The sequence below is a fragment of the Phyllostomus hastatus genome, unplaced genomic scaffold (assembly GCF_019186645.2).
Source record: "Phyllostomus hastatus isolate PE091 unplaced genomic scaffold, TTU_PhHast_1.1 phas_scaffold_78, whole genome shotgun sequence".
In the NCBI taxonomy this organism is placed as follows: Eukaryota; Metazoa; Chordata; class Mammalia; order Chiroptera; family Phyllostomidae; genus Phyllostomus; species Phyllostomus hastatus.
In genome coordinates this window covers 112,844,053-112,856,512 of record NW_025334041.1, presented here as the reverse complement: position 1 = coordinate 112,856,512, position 12,460 = coordinate 112,844,053, and the positions used below count along the sequence as shown (strand labels likewise).

General features: G+C 42.3%; 1 protein-coding gene across 2 annotated transcripts in view; it reads left to right on the top strand.

Moving 5' to 3' along the window:
• The window catches only part of VIT (vitrin), a 93,637-nt gene that overhangs the window by 24,576 nt on the left and 56,601 nt on the right, over positions 1 to 12,460 (top strand). For both annotated transcript variants that reach the window (XM_045828795.1, XM_045828797.1), the window contains one exon: positions 5,178 to 5,243. In XM_045828795.1, coding sequence (XP_045684751.1) covers positions 5,178 to 5,243 — 66 coding nt within the window. The remainder of the gene's footprint in view (positions 1 to 5,177; positions 5,244 to 12,460) is intronic.

The window sequence follows — 12,460 nt, the reverse complement described above, 5'->3', positions numbered from 1 at the left end:
TGGCCAGAAGTACAAAATATGTATTCATTACACATCACACAATCACACAGGGTCATCCTATGATCCCCAAAGCCCTCTAAGTTGATTAATCTATATCAGAGCCAGCACGTCAGTTCAGACAGGTTTAGATTTATGATGTAGCAGAGTTTCATGCTGCCCATTGTCACTGGAGCACCATGTATAATCAACAGCTGCTCTTAGAGTAGCAAGTGGAAGGAGGAGGCAAAGGTTGTGGCCAGAAAACTTGCATTTGAGTTCCAGCTTTGCCCCCAAAGATCTACACCTTTAGCCAACTTGTACACCCTGACCTTGGTTTTTCTCTATAAAATAAAGAGATGACCTCCAAAGTTCCTCCCAGCTTTAACATTCTATTATTTAAAGCACAGTTTTGTAATTTATAAGATTGCAGAGAATGATGTCCTGTCTTTGCTACGAAGCTCTGATTTACTCGATGCTAGATGTTTTGTTGAGTACGTAATCCTAAATTGAAGCATGGTGGGGGGAATTTGAACTTTTTAAAAATGATCTGCTTTTTAAATTGGTTTTCAGGAAGGCACTGTGGACACTGTTAAAGAAAACCAGAGCTGGGCAGTAGTAAAAACAGACCTGAACCAGGAACTATTGCAAACGGGGACAGGAGACCTCAGTATGGAATTGGGCTCAGTTGCGAAGACAGCAATGAAAGTGGGGATTTGCAGTCAAGGAGGAGGTTGAAAGGTTCAGTGGATGGAAATTCCTAAGAAAAGACATCAAAGGAAGGGGGATTCTTGCTGAAGCAACTTGGCAGAATTCTTGCTAAAGGCAGACCAGGGTGATCAGACATCACGGGGGAGGGTTCCCTCTGAACAGGATTCTTGCTAAAACCGGGCAGTGCAGGTGCAACAAGGATGGACATTGCAGCCCAAGGTCAAAGCATAGTTGAGAAGAGGGCTTAGAGGAGCCTGACTGTAGTCAGGTCAGCACCACCTGAGTTAGATCTTCAGGTGCTAAACAGATCTAACAAGAAGTTTATGGGCTAGAATGAGGCATTTCTTTAAAAGCTCCAGACATATAATAAGCATTCCGTAAGGACTCACTGATTTGACCATTGATTATATGTTCTGGCACTTCATGTCTTTTCTTCAAAGTAAATGGATTCAGATTATAACTCATTAATGACAGGAGAACCAGAACACAAGTTCCTATGAACTGCATCAATGATTTTAGAAAGCACTTTTTTTTATTGTAAGTCTGTATGATTTCAATACAGGCAATTTTAAAAAACAGTTATATTGGCTTTTTCTAATTGTAAAAGAAACATATTCTGAATAAAATACAGAATATATATGAGAAATATACTACAAAATAGGAAAACACAGAAATGTAAAATAGAAATTAGAAATTATATTTTCCTTTTTATTAGAATCTGTTGTATTTGTTCCAGTTATTTCTCCCTACATATATCCTTACTTTGTCAGAATCATTTAAAAAAATTTTTACTGTTGTTCAGTTACAGTCCCCATTTTCCCCCCATTACTCTTCCCCACCCTACCCACTTCCCCTCCCACATTCGGTCCTCCTCACCATTGTTTTGTCCATGGGTCCTTTATGCGTGTTCCTTGACTTGACCCTTCCCCTTCTTCTCCTTCTGCCCCCCGCCCCCACACCTGTTATCACCCTCTACCCTCCCCTCTGGTCACTGTCATCTGGTTCTTTATTTTCATGTCTCTGGTTCTATTTTGCTTGCTGTTTCATTTTGTAGATTAGGCTCCACTTATAGGTGAGATCATATGGTATTTGTCTTTCACTGCCTGGCTTAGTTTACTTAGCATAATGCTCTCCAGCTCCATCCACGCTGTCAGGAAGGGTAGGAGTTCTTGTCAGGATCATTCTTAAGGTTAGAGCTGAGCATGTCTCAGGTCATTTAATCTTCTACATATCATTTGTAATAAATGCTTAGGAGTTCCATAGTGTTGGAACATTTCCAATATTTCATTATTTCCAGGTTGCCACTAGAAATAATGCTGTAGTGAACATCTTTTACATAAATCTTTGTCTACATCTCTGATTACAACTTGAGCTATATTCCTAGGGGTATATATTCTAGGAAAAAGATATAAATATTTTATAAGGCCATTGATATGTATTAACAAAGGCTTTCCAGAAAGACTACCTTTTTAGACTCCAGCAACAGAAATGCCGCAACCCCTAATCCAACCCAATCCTTAAATACAGGATTAAGTCTAATCTTGTGTTTAATCAATATTTACTGACATGATATAGGAAACCATCTCATCACTTTATTTTAGTTTGCATTTTTAATTATTAATGAGACCGAGCATAATTTCAAGCTAATTCATTTGTATTTTCTCGATCCATAAATGGTTTAAATTGAATTTGAAAACAATCACGCCTCAGCTATGACAACTGTACTGCCAGCCACACTAGAGAGGAAGAGAGAGGAGTGGGGGGAAGTATTTTACTGGAAAAATAATGTCAATATTTAATTTGTTTTGAAATGTCCAGTGCTACTAAGGAAAGGTAAGAACTTTTCCTGCTATTCTAAACTGAAACACTTAATTTTGAAAAATCGAAAAGATTGCTGCAGAGTTGGCAGACCGTGATTGCCTTGGAACTCTGGGGTCTAGACACGATTTCCTCTGGGCTTCTAGACACTCAGGGCCTCAGCAGCCAGATGACGGACTGATCCTCCAGGAGGGATTGGCTTTCCCACCTGTGTTTGCTTTGTACCTTGATGTGGGCATCTGCCATCTCAGTGCTCTGACTGGCTTCCTAAGAAAAGGAGCACAAGACGGATTTTCCTCTCATCCAAGTTCAACACACAATTCATCATTTGCAATGTAGCGAGAGAAGTCCTGCTGGTGAGGAATAAGGGCTTGCTGCAGGGCATGAGCACACATGAGCAGCCGTACTGACCAGGCCTCACCTTGAGGAGTAATTTCTGGGGACCTTTAATTGACAAGCATTAAAGACGAGGGGATGTCTGTGTGCCACTGAAAATCATGACTTTGTTAGCCACAGCTACAATGTAAAACTGAACCCAGCTATGCACATTTTCAGCCTGGCAGGTCCTGGGTGAGCAAATGCGAGGGCTGGGTGGTCTCGCTGAAATATCTGTCGTCCTAGCGACACCAAGGCTTATAAACCACCGGCCACAGACACACGGGCTCAGCACAGGATTTGTTTTTTCCACAGAAATGGACACCCAAATTTATCACTGCTTTACTTACTCCACCTACTTACCTTGTGCCATTTTCTTTCTGTGTAATATTTATTTAGCATTTGTTTTGTCAAATATTCAAGGGTAACATTTATTTATTTTCGTCTACAAAATGAAAATGTGGTCTCTGTCATGCTAAATGACACAGAGGCTACTATAAAAATGACGCCTCCTGGACACTCACACACACCCACGCCCCAGAAGTAAATAACACCTCAGAGAGTCTGCCTTCGTTCTACGTGGCTAGACTGCGGGCTCTCGCCAAGTGCTCCTTCACGTTTCTGTTCTCACAGGACGTGGTATGTCAGCTGTCCCGGCCTCAGCTGATGCCAGGAGTCAAAACCGGGGATAACGCAGAGGCTAGCTACACCATGGCACAGATTAGCTAGAGAGTCACAAGATAAATAAGAAGTTTTCATGCAAACATTTGGTGACATTGCCACTTTTTACTTTAAAGATAGCTTGCAATTCAAGAATTTCTAAGTCCATTTATGCGTAAATGGAGCTTCTGTGTTCTGTTAAAAAACAAACACATAAACTAAGAAGTAAAACGCCTATTTTGATGACTCTATTGCCTCATGTTCATGACCAGAGTCCTAACCCTATGCAGAAAGTAGGTTTCTCAGAAAAGTGGCTAAAATAGAGGTAAGTTAAGGCAGTACCACCTTTGGGTGGGTAAGCAGAAAGGATGCCTGGAAGAGGAAGACGAAGAATAGAGAACTGACTGCACTAGCCATTTGAAAGGAAAAACATTTCTTTTCGGTCTACTGGTAGAATTAGTATAGGTACAGAGAAATGAGCATTTTGCCAATAAAAAAAATTTCACAATATAAATCAAAAATTTAAATGGGCACAGCTTTCAGACAAGAAATCCTATTTGGAGATTTATTTTAAGGAAATGATCGTGGATCAGTGCAAAGATGAGGCCATTTATGTTAAATTGGATATTGGCCAAATTATAATGTGTGCATACCATACACATATTTACAGGCAATTAAAATTATTGTAAGAGTAACATTTATTGACAAAAAAGTATGTGTATATCCTTGCATAGAAATAAGTTCTAAAATGTTGTAAACAGTATGAGCATGATTATTTGCTTAAAAGTACCCACATGAATACATACACACATATAGAAAAAAACTGAAAATATGCTTTTGTGTTCATCCATATTTTTTGTACTGCTTTTTGTGTTTTTTTTTATTTTTTCTACAAGGAACATACATTATTTTGGTAATAAAGATATCATTGTTATTTTTTTTTAAATACAAGACTCAAATTGGTAATGTGACTTTGAATTAAAAAGAATAAAGAGGTCCCCTTCTTCCCCTATTGTCACACTTTCTGAGGAGGAAGCTCAACTATCTGCAGTTGGCCTTTTTGGGGGTGGGGAGTGCAGAACCCGGTGCTGCCGGTGGACCCCTGAGAAGTCACACCTCAGTCGCCTTTCTCCTTGTCTTCCTTTCTAGGACAGCTCTTCTCTGGGGCTTTTTAATGTCCCCTCCATGCACCCCTCCCTGCACCCCTCCCTCTGTCGTAGTCTCATGCACACACATGCACACGCACACACGCCATTTTCTGGCCATTTGGAAACTCAATGTGACACAGAAGAAAGGCCACGAGAAGGGTCTGGGTGCTCATCTACCTTTATTGTTCACTCCCGGGACCAAGCAACTCACATTCCCTCTTTACAAACCGGAGATGGTAGGATTGGTGTGTTGAAATCTAAAGATAGAAAAACAAAGGATAAGCTTTGAAAGGTATTTCTGACAGACCTTTCTCAACAGAGGTTAGGTATACAAAAGATATATCTTTTTTCCTAACACTAATATAAGGGAAAATGAGTTTCACCATGAGAATACTTAAATATGTGATCAACGCAAACATCAGGGTCAAAAGAGAGAAAGTGTATAAGTGAAATCATATTGATTAGTTATTTTGTATTTTCTTCATGTAGTTTTGCTGGTGACTGGAATACATTCAAATAAAGAAATGACAAAGAAGATTAAAAGGCCTAAATCCAGTAAGTAAAACTGCAATTTCTCACTGACATAAGGATTGTGTCTCCCATGAGGAGAGTTTTTACACTTGTTTTAGATAATTTGAAAGGTTGTTTTGGTTTTGGCCTTTTTTCCTTATCTCAATCACTCTGCACTCAGATTAAATAGTTATGATTCTTATTTATCACCCACTCCATTCCAAAAAGTAATTGAGATAGGAGTCCTGAGTTTGGGGCGAAAGATATGCAGTTCTACTACACTAGGAAAATTCAAAACACACATACAAAGGGCAACACTACATCCCTAGGGCTAAGCCTAAGCCGTAGTAGGTAGTATTTTCCTGCCATTGAGATTGATGTCTCCATTCCCCATACCAGAAAATTTAGTTTGGCCAATGCAAAGGTCCAGCAAACCTGCCCACCTGCCAGCATGGCCTGGAGTCAGAAGGTAAATTTCCCAGAAAATCCCTTGAAGTTTTACACGGAATCCATGGAAAGAGGAAACATCAGTTTAATTTTGGGGTGGTATATCAGTGAAGATTAGATAACAGATACCTCAACTGCTTTGATTAAGACAGAAGTTTCTTTCTCCTTTAAACATGGTCAGTCTGAGCTTCTCAGGAAGCTTCCCAGTCTTCAAGGACCCAGACTCCTTTGCCTTGTTAGTGCGCTTTTCTCCACATGACTCCTGACTCGTGGTCTACGATGGCTACCCCAGCGCCATCCATCAGGTTCACATCTCAGTCGGTAGGAAGGGATGAAAAGGGACACACACCCACTGCCTTTAAGAGCAGAGTTTGTTTGTATCTCTCAGAGCAGCTGCAACCTCGTTGGGGTTAAAGAGGCATCGGAGCAGTCAAATACACCACCTCCACTTACATGCCATTGGCCCTCGTTAAAGGAGAGTGGGAAATGTCTTGATTTCAAGCCTCCACACAACTAGGAAAGAAGGGGGAAGGGATGTTGAGTAGTAACTAGCAGGCCAGGACATGGATGGGAGATTTCACACTCAAACGCTGTGAGCGCACTGAGACATCTGGATCCAGATTTGCGGGCTTGCCGGAGGCTTGCGTTAAGGCATGTGGAGGAAGGACCATTAAAGAAAGGCTTTAGATATAATCAGTGTCCTGTGCTCTCCACAACCGAAACGTCTTCATGGGCATGTAATCATTGAGGTGCCGCGATATCAGCAAATTAATAATTTGAAATAGAAGAGATCTGCTTCACACACCATTCTCTTTTTCTTCTGCTCCTTTAAACCCTCCCTGTGGGATTGCTTGTTGAAATGAGACCAGAAGGGCAGCCGTCCACAGCCTCCTAGCCTGAAACGCTAAAAAGGAATCAGTTGTTTGTTTATTCCTGTCAGGACCAAGAGCCAAGAGAACAGGCCCAAGGGCAGACATGTGTTCAAAACAATGACTGGGTTCATATGGAGACAAATGCACACCCAGGTATAAATTCCTCTGAGTTGTTTCCAGTATCTTCGTGAGCTCCTGTACAGAAATCACGAAAGGTGCCGTGACTACCGTTTCAGTGACCATGAAAGTCCCGCGCTGAATGACCCCAGGGCAAACCTCTTTGAGGGATCGTAAATGGATTGAATTTCTGATATGCTAAACTCTACCCTTATTCTCAAAATCTCCCTAGCACTTTTGAATCAATAAGTGCATGAGGCCTTTTTCTCTAATTAGAAACTCCGGCACAATCATTAAACAACGGGGGAAAACGATACAATGAAGGTAATAGGATATTCCCAAAGTGTGGCCGATATCTGATTCTTTACCTCAGGAGTATTTCCAAATTACAATCTATAGCTTGAGGCCAAAGTGATTTTCATTTTTTCTACTCGGTGTGGTGAATCTGCCACATGGGTAAGTGACTGATGGCAAGGGAGGCACATCATTCATTCATTTGACAAGCATGTATTAGGTGCCAGCCAAGTGCCAGCTACCGTATTTAGATGCCAGATACAATGGCAATGCAGACAGAGTCTTTGCCCTAGCAGAACTCAAAATCCAGGGAGGAAGAAAGACAAGTCAGCAGGCAATTATAATGTATATACACGTAAGTGCTTGGACTCAGGAGCTAAAGTTACTCTGAGAATATGGAGAAGAAGCTGTGTATCTGGGAGGGCTTCGTGGAAAAAGCGATGCACATACACTCACATCTGAAGGCCAAATAGGAATTGGCCAAGCAATAAGGAGAAAAGAGTATTATGAGCAGAGAGAAAACATCACACCCAAGTCCCAAAGAGTGGAAAGAACTTTTTAAAAGTAGCTAAGTGTGGATGAAATATAGAATAGGAGGTCAGCGTGTTGAGATAAGAGATGGAGGGGTAAGCAGCTGCCACATCCTGAAGATCCTGTTTCCATGTCCAGGCATCTGGACTTCATCATGAAGGCAATGGGAAGTATCTCAGTGCAGGTTATTTTGGATGCAATTAGCAGAAATCCACAGCCAATTTGCTTAAGCAATAAAGAGGATTAGAGCAGGATGTGGGGTAGTTCGCAGAACCCACGGCAGGGATGACAGCTAGAATTCATTTGGACTGTCCCCCTGTTGTAAATACCTCAGGAATCGGCACCTCTGCTTCCCTGCATGTCTGCCTCACTGTCTCCTGCTCTCTCTGTGCGGACCGTATCTCTCAGTCCAGATGCCAAATTCCTGGCAGAGGACAATCTACTTGCATCAGCCTATGCTGGGAAAGTGGTTCAGAGAAGAGTAAAGTGGATAGAGTTGAGTTAGGGAAATAAAACAATCCTGGCAACAACAACAACAAAAAATCCCTTTGTACCAACATGTAGAGACAGAAGAAAGAGAACACAATTTGTTAATAAGTAAGCATTGCAGATTTATACCCATGTTCAGATGGGATAAAAGTGTCTACCAAGAATTTCACAAGAATTCTACCAAGAATTTACCGTACAAATTTACAGTGAAGCAGAAAACAGAGCAGTTACAACTTCCCTTATCTCCCTGAGCGATGAATGCACACATCTCACAATTGTCTCTGGTATACCTAGACATCTCTGACTCCTCTGGGGGTGTTTATGGATCCTTTTACTCTTAGAGTTGACACCTCAAAATATATCTTCCAAGGAGCTACTGAGGGCTTCAAGTGGAAAAGCAAAATCATAAAAGCAGGGCTTTAAACAAATCACTTCGGCTTCAGTCAGTGGTTCTCAGAGGCCGCGCCTGGACCAGCACCACCAGCATGTCTGGGAAGCTCCTGCCCACCCACCCCAGACCCCTGAGTGCAGAACTCCAGGGGGAAGGGAGAAGGCAGCAGTCCGTGTTTTAACAAGCTCTCCAGGTGATTCCAATGCCCAGTAAAATTCGAAACTGGTGGGCTAGAGAGAGAGCCAAGATCAGGGCAGCTTACAGATAGGAGTGTGAACATTAGCGTGGACGGGTCCTCTCCAGTGTCCAGACAGCCCTCAGTTGCCCCAGGTACTAAAAAAGTCAAATTCCATAATTACAGAAAATTTCTCCTTCCCTGTCCCAGTCCCCGGATGCCTTGCGAAATCTAGAACATCCAAGGAGGTCCCCTGAGAACGTGAAAGCCTGACTACTTTCTTAGAATACTAATGGGGAAAATACAATAAGAATAACCATAAATTGATGTCTTAATAAATTAACCTGTTGTATAGTCCGTGGAAAAGTTTACCTCACTGTATGAAATGAGAGTTTTATCAAGTTTATTTTTACCGGTAACTTTTTCAAGGCTCTTGTTTTCCTGATATGTGTTGGAGCTGTTGACTGGACCTTACCCAGAGGTATCTCAGTGGCAGACTCAGTCAGCACAAACCTACTCAAGCAGTTTCTAATGAATGACCAACATGTGGCTGCATTTCTCTTGATTGTTGAAGGCTACAAATAACCAGGGAAGGTTTTAGGGGTGTTCATAACACTCTACTCCTGCAGCAGTCATGGCACCTTATGAATTTTAAGAATTAACTTCACTTATGTATAGATGGCGCATTTGGAAAACGTCCTACTCTAAGTCAGGATTCTCTCAGCACATAGCATAATAAACCCCATCGAATGTTTCCACATAAATTATGTCAACCAAGGACTCTAGAAAGCCCCCTGCCTGGCAAAGTATCTGTGCTAGAGAGGGAAAAACTATTAAATTGTAAAATCTCCTCAATAGCTTTTCTACATGTGAGGGAGTCTGGGAAGAGGCTCAGAAGCACCGGCCTTAGTCCAAAGCGAGTTCGGATGAGCTGGCTTTACACAGGTGAGAGCGTAATGATGAACTCCAACACGTGACTGTCAGTCCATCCTGCAAAGCCTCTGGCTTCAGTGAGCATCCAGTCTAGCACAAGATATAATAAATGCATGCAAAGGAAAGCCTTCCTGGACCCAACTCCCACTGCCAACACACACAAACACACACACAAAACTAGTTTAGTGTGCTACACTTCCTCTACTACACACTTACCATGCATTATTATAATATCATTTTCTATACAGTCTGTCTTCCAGGCCAAACCAGAAGCAACGTGAAGTTATGCTTAGTGCTCGTTAGGTATTTGTTGGATGGATGGACAAAGAACAACAATAAATCACTACAAACTACAATAGGATTCATACTGGTTTCATGAAAGAGCATCCAAGGAAGAACATGAAAAATCAGTAGAATTTTACAGGCCCAGGCAGGAGGGAGGCTCCCTAGGTGGACTAAGCCCAGATATCATGGGAAGCAGGTAGAAGGTGACCTTGGGAGATAGTGAGTGGAATAGTTTTGTTGAAGCGCCGGGAGTCAGGGGAGATGCAGCTGGAAGATGGGTTCAGACCAGGTAACGCCAATCTGAGAAGCTTTATTCTCCATACCTTAGAGGGTGGGGACTCTGAGAGTTTTCTGAACAGAAAAACTAGATCACAAAGACAACAATCAGCAAGATAAACAAAAGCACGCTATTCTCCAAAGGCAGTGAAGCTGCATTCTGAAATATTTTCATTATATTGAAGTCTGTTGAAACAGCCTTAACCTGGCATGAAATATACAACATTAATTCACATAGTTCTCCCCAATAAGTTAACCTTAATACTTTGTACGGCATGGGAAGACTTTTGCAATCAACCTTGACACAGAATGATTCCCAGAAGTACTGAGGTAGAGGTCGCTGTTCTGGACTTAGTTATTTCATGCATTGGACACTGACGAAGAGATATACAGCTCTGTGGTCGTAGAATTTTGGTATAATGTGCATACCGCTCCCTGAGCAGGTTCACATGTTGCTAGTTGTAGTGACTTGTAAGTAACCCCAAGTGCTTCTTAGACGACTGGTGCCAACACCAGTGTGTTCTCCGTACAGAGTGCTGTGTGTGCCCCACCCCAGACCACGGGAATGGAAGGGGATTAACTTTCTAACCCTCTTCTGGTGCGTGGGTGAGAAGGGAGGGGGACTCTCTCATCGCTGGAGATTTTTAGTTAAGTAAAGTCTACCATGGCCATTCTCAGGGAAAGCAATGTAAGGAAAATCATACTAGAAGAGTTGCCTTGCAGGTATTTGGTGTGAATGCACAGATAGACACACAAGTACTCATACACACAACCTATTTATAAGACATATCTTTCATTCACCCACAGGTGACCTTCGGGGCAGAAAAGCCCTTTGGCATCAGAGTAGGGAAGCGGCAATTTAACTCCTTCTCTTCCGTTTTGGAAGAGGCGGCCAGGTAGAGCTGGCAAACTTTGGGTTTAGAGTCAGAGGATATGAGTTCAGATCCCACATCTGCCACTTAACTGGTACCTGAGCTTGAGTGAGTCAACTTACCTGCCTGGAAAATGAGGACAGTATGCCTCTCGAGATTCTCTAAGGGTCAAGTGAAAAAAATGTGTATTGCGGTGTTTTGTAAACTAAAAATAAGTTGTTTTTAGAGTCACAGACTCCTGAAGCTGTCCAAAAGCTATGACATTACAGAAAAGTTAACCTCAGTTATCCAAGCACTCCATCACCATCATTCCATGGAGTGTGGATATTTTTCTAAAACCTGGCAAAAACATTGCTTAGAAGGACCAATCCTTACAGACTTTCTAAAGTGCTTAAAGCTTGAGCTTGGAGTTATCTGCTGAGGCCAGTGCCTTTTGCCAGGTTTGTCTTTTTCAGCGATTTCCATCACATCTCCTATGGTTTCTCCAACTTTCTGCATACACATCTTTCTTGAGAAATCTTTAGTTACCAACGGAAAATATTTCCGTAACCCCCCAGTGTTGCACATCTCCTTGGCAAAGGCTTGTTGGCTCAGGTGAGAATGTGATGTAGTGTTAGAATCAGATATGTAAGGGTGTAAATCCAACCCCACCATCAACCAAAGCTATAGCCTCATCATCTGATGTCATCTCAAGCTTAGCTTGGCCACCTTGGCTCCTCAGGTGTCAGGTTACATCTGTGAAAATACCAATTCTGTATAACCTTTCGAAAAGCCTGGAGCTCTCCCTGTGATTGCTGGAGAATCTGACACATACTCCTCAGTTTTATCTCCCAAGCCTCTCCTGTGTTCCCATGGCTTTCCTGTTCTGCTTTGCCCTGCGACTCAGCCACTTTACCAGCTCCTCAAAGGAACTTCCTTTCCTTGGACATTTGATCATATTTTGGAGCCTTTACTAGAGATTTGCAAGCATCAAAAGGAGGAGTCACCTCACAGAACACAAGCTCTTCCACCAGCACCTCATTCCACGCCCTCTCTCTTCTTTACCATTTCATGCCCAACCCTCTGTCTCCCGTATAACAAGCCCATGCAGGCCCTTGGAAGCTCAGCTTCCATCTCCAGTAGGCTTATCAAGAAATTCCTACTGAAAAGAATATCTTGCAGTCTTGAAAAGTTCTAGCAAAAACAATTGTCGACGTTTTGGTCACAGTGGGGTTAGTAATTTGTCTGGTCCCCATGTGATTTGATCCATGCCGACCTCCCAGACCTGACCGCGGACCTCCCTCCCTCACTCACTGGGCTCCAGGTGCACTGGCCTCCTTTGTGTTCACGAGCCACCAAGCCCATTCCCGCATCAGAGTTTTTGTCCTGGCTCTTCCTTCTGCTTGGAAGGTCTTTTTTCCAGGCCTTTGTTGGCTGACATCTTTTCACCGTTCAAATAACAGTATTAGAAGATTAAGTAGAAAGGAATTTAGGGACCAAATCCTTGAAGGCCTTATAGATATCTAAGGAGCTTGGACATGACCTTATCCTGAGGATAATAGAAAGCCAATGAGAGGTTTCAAGCAGGAGAAGGATGGAAT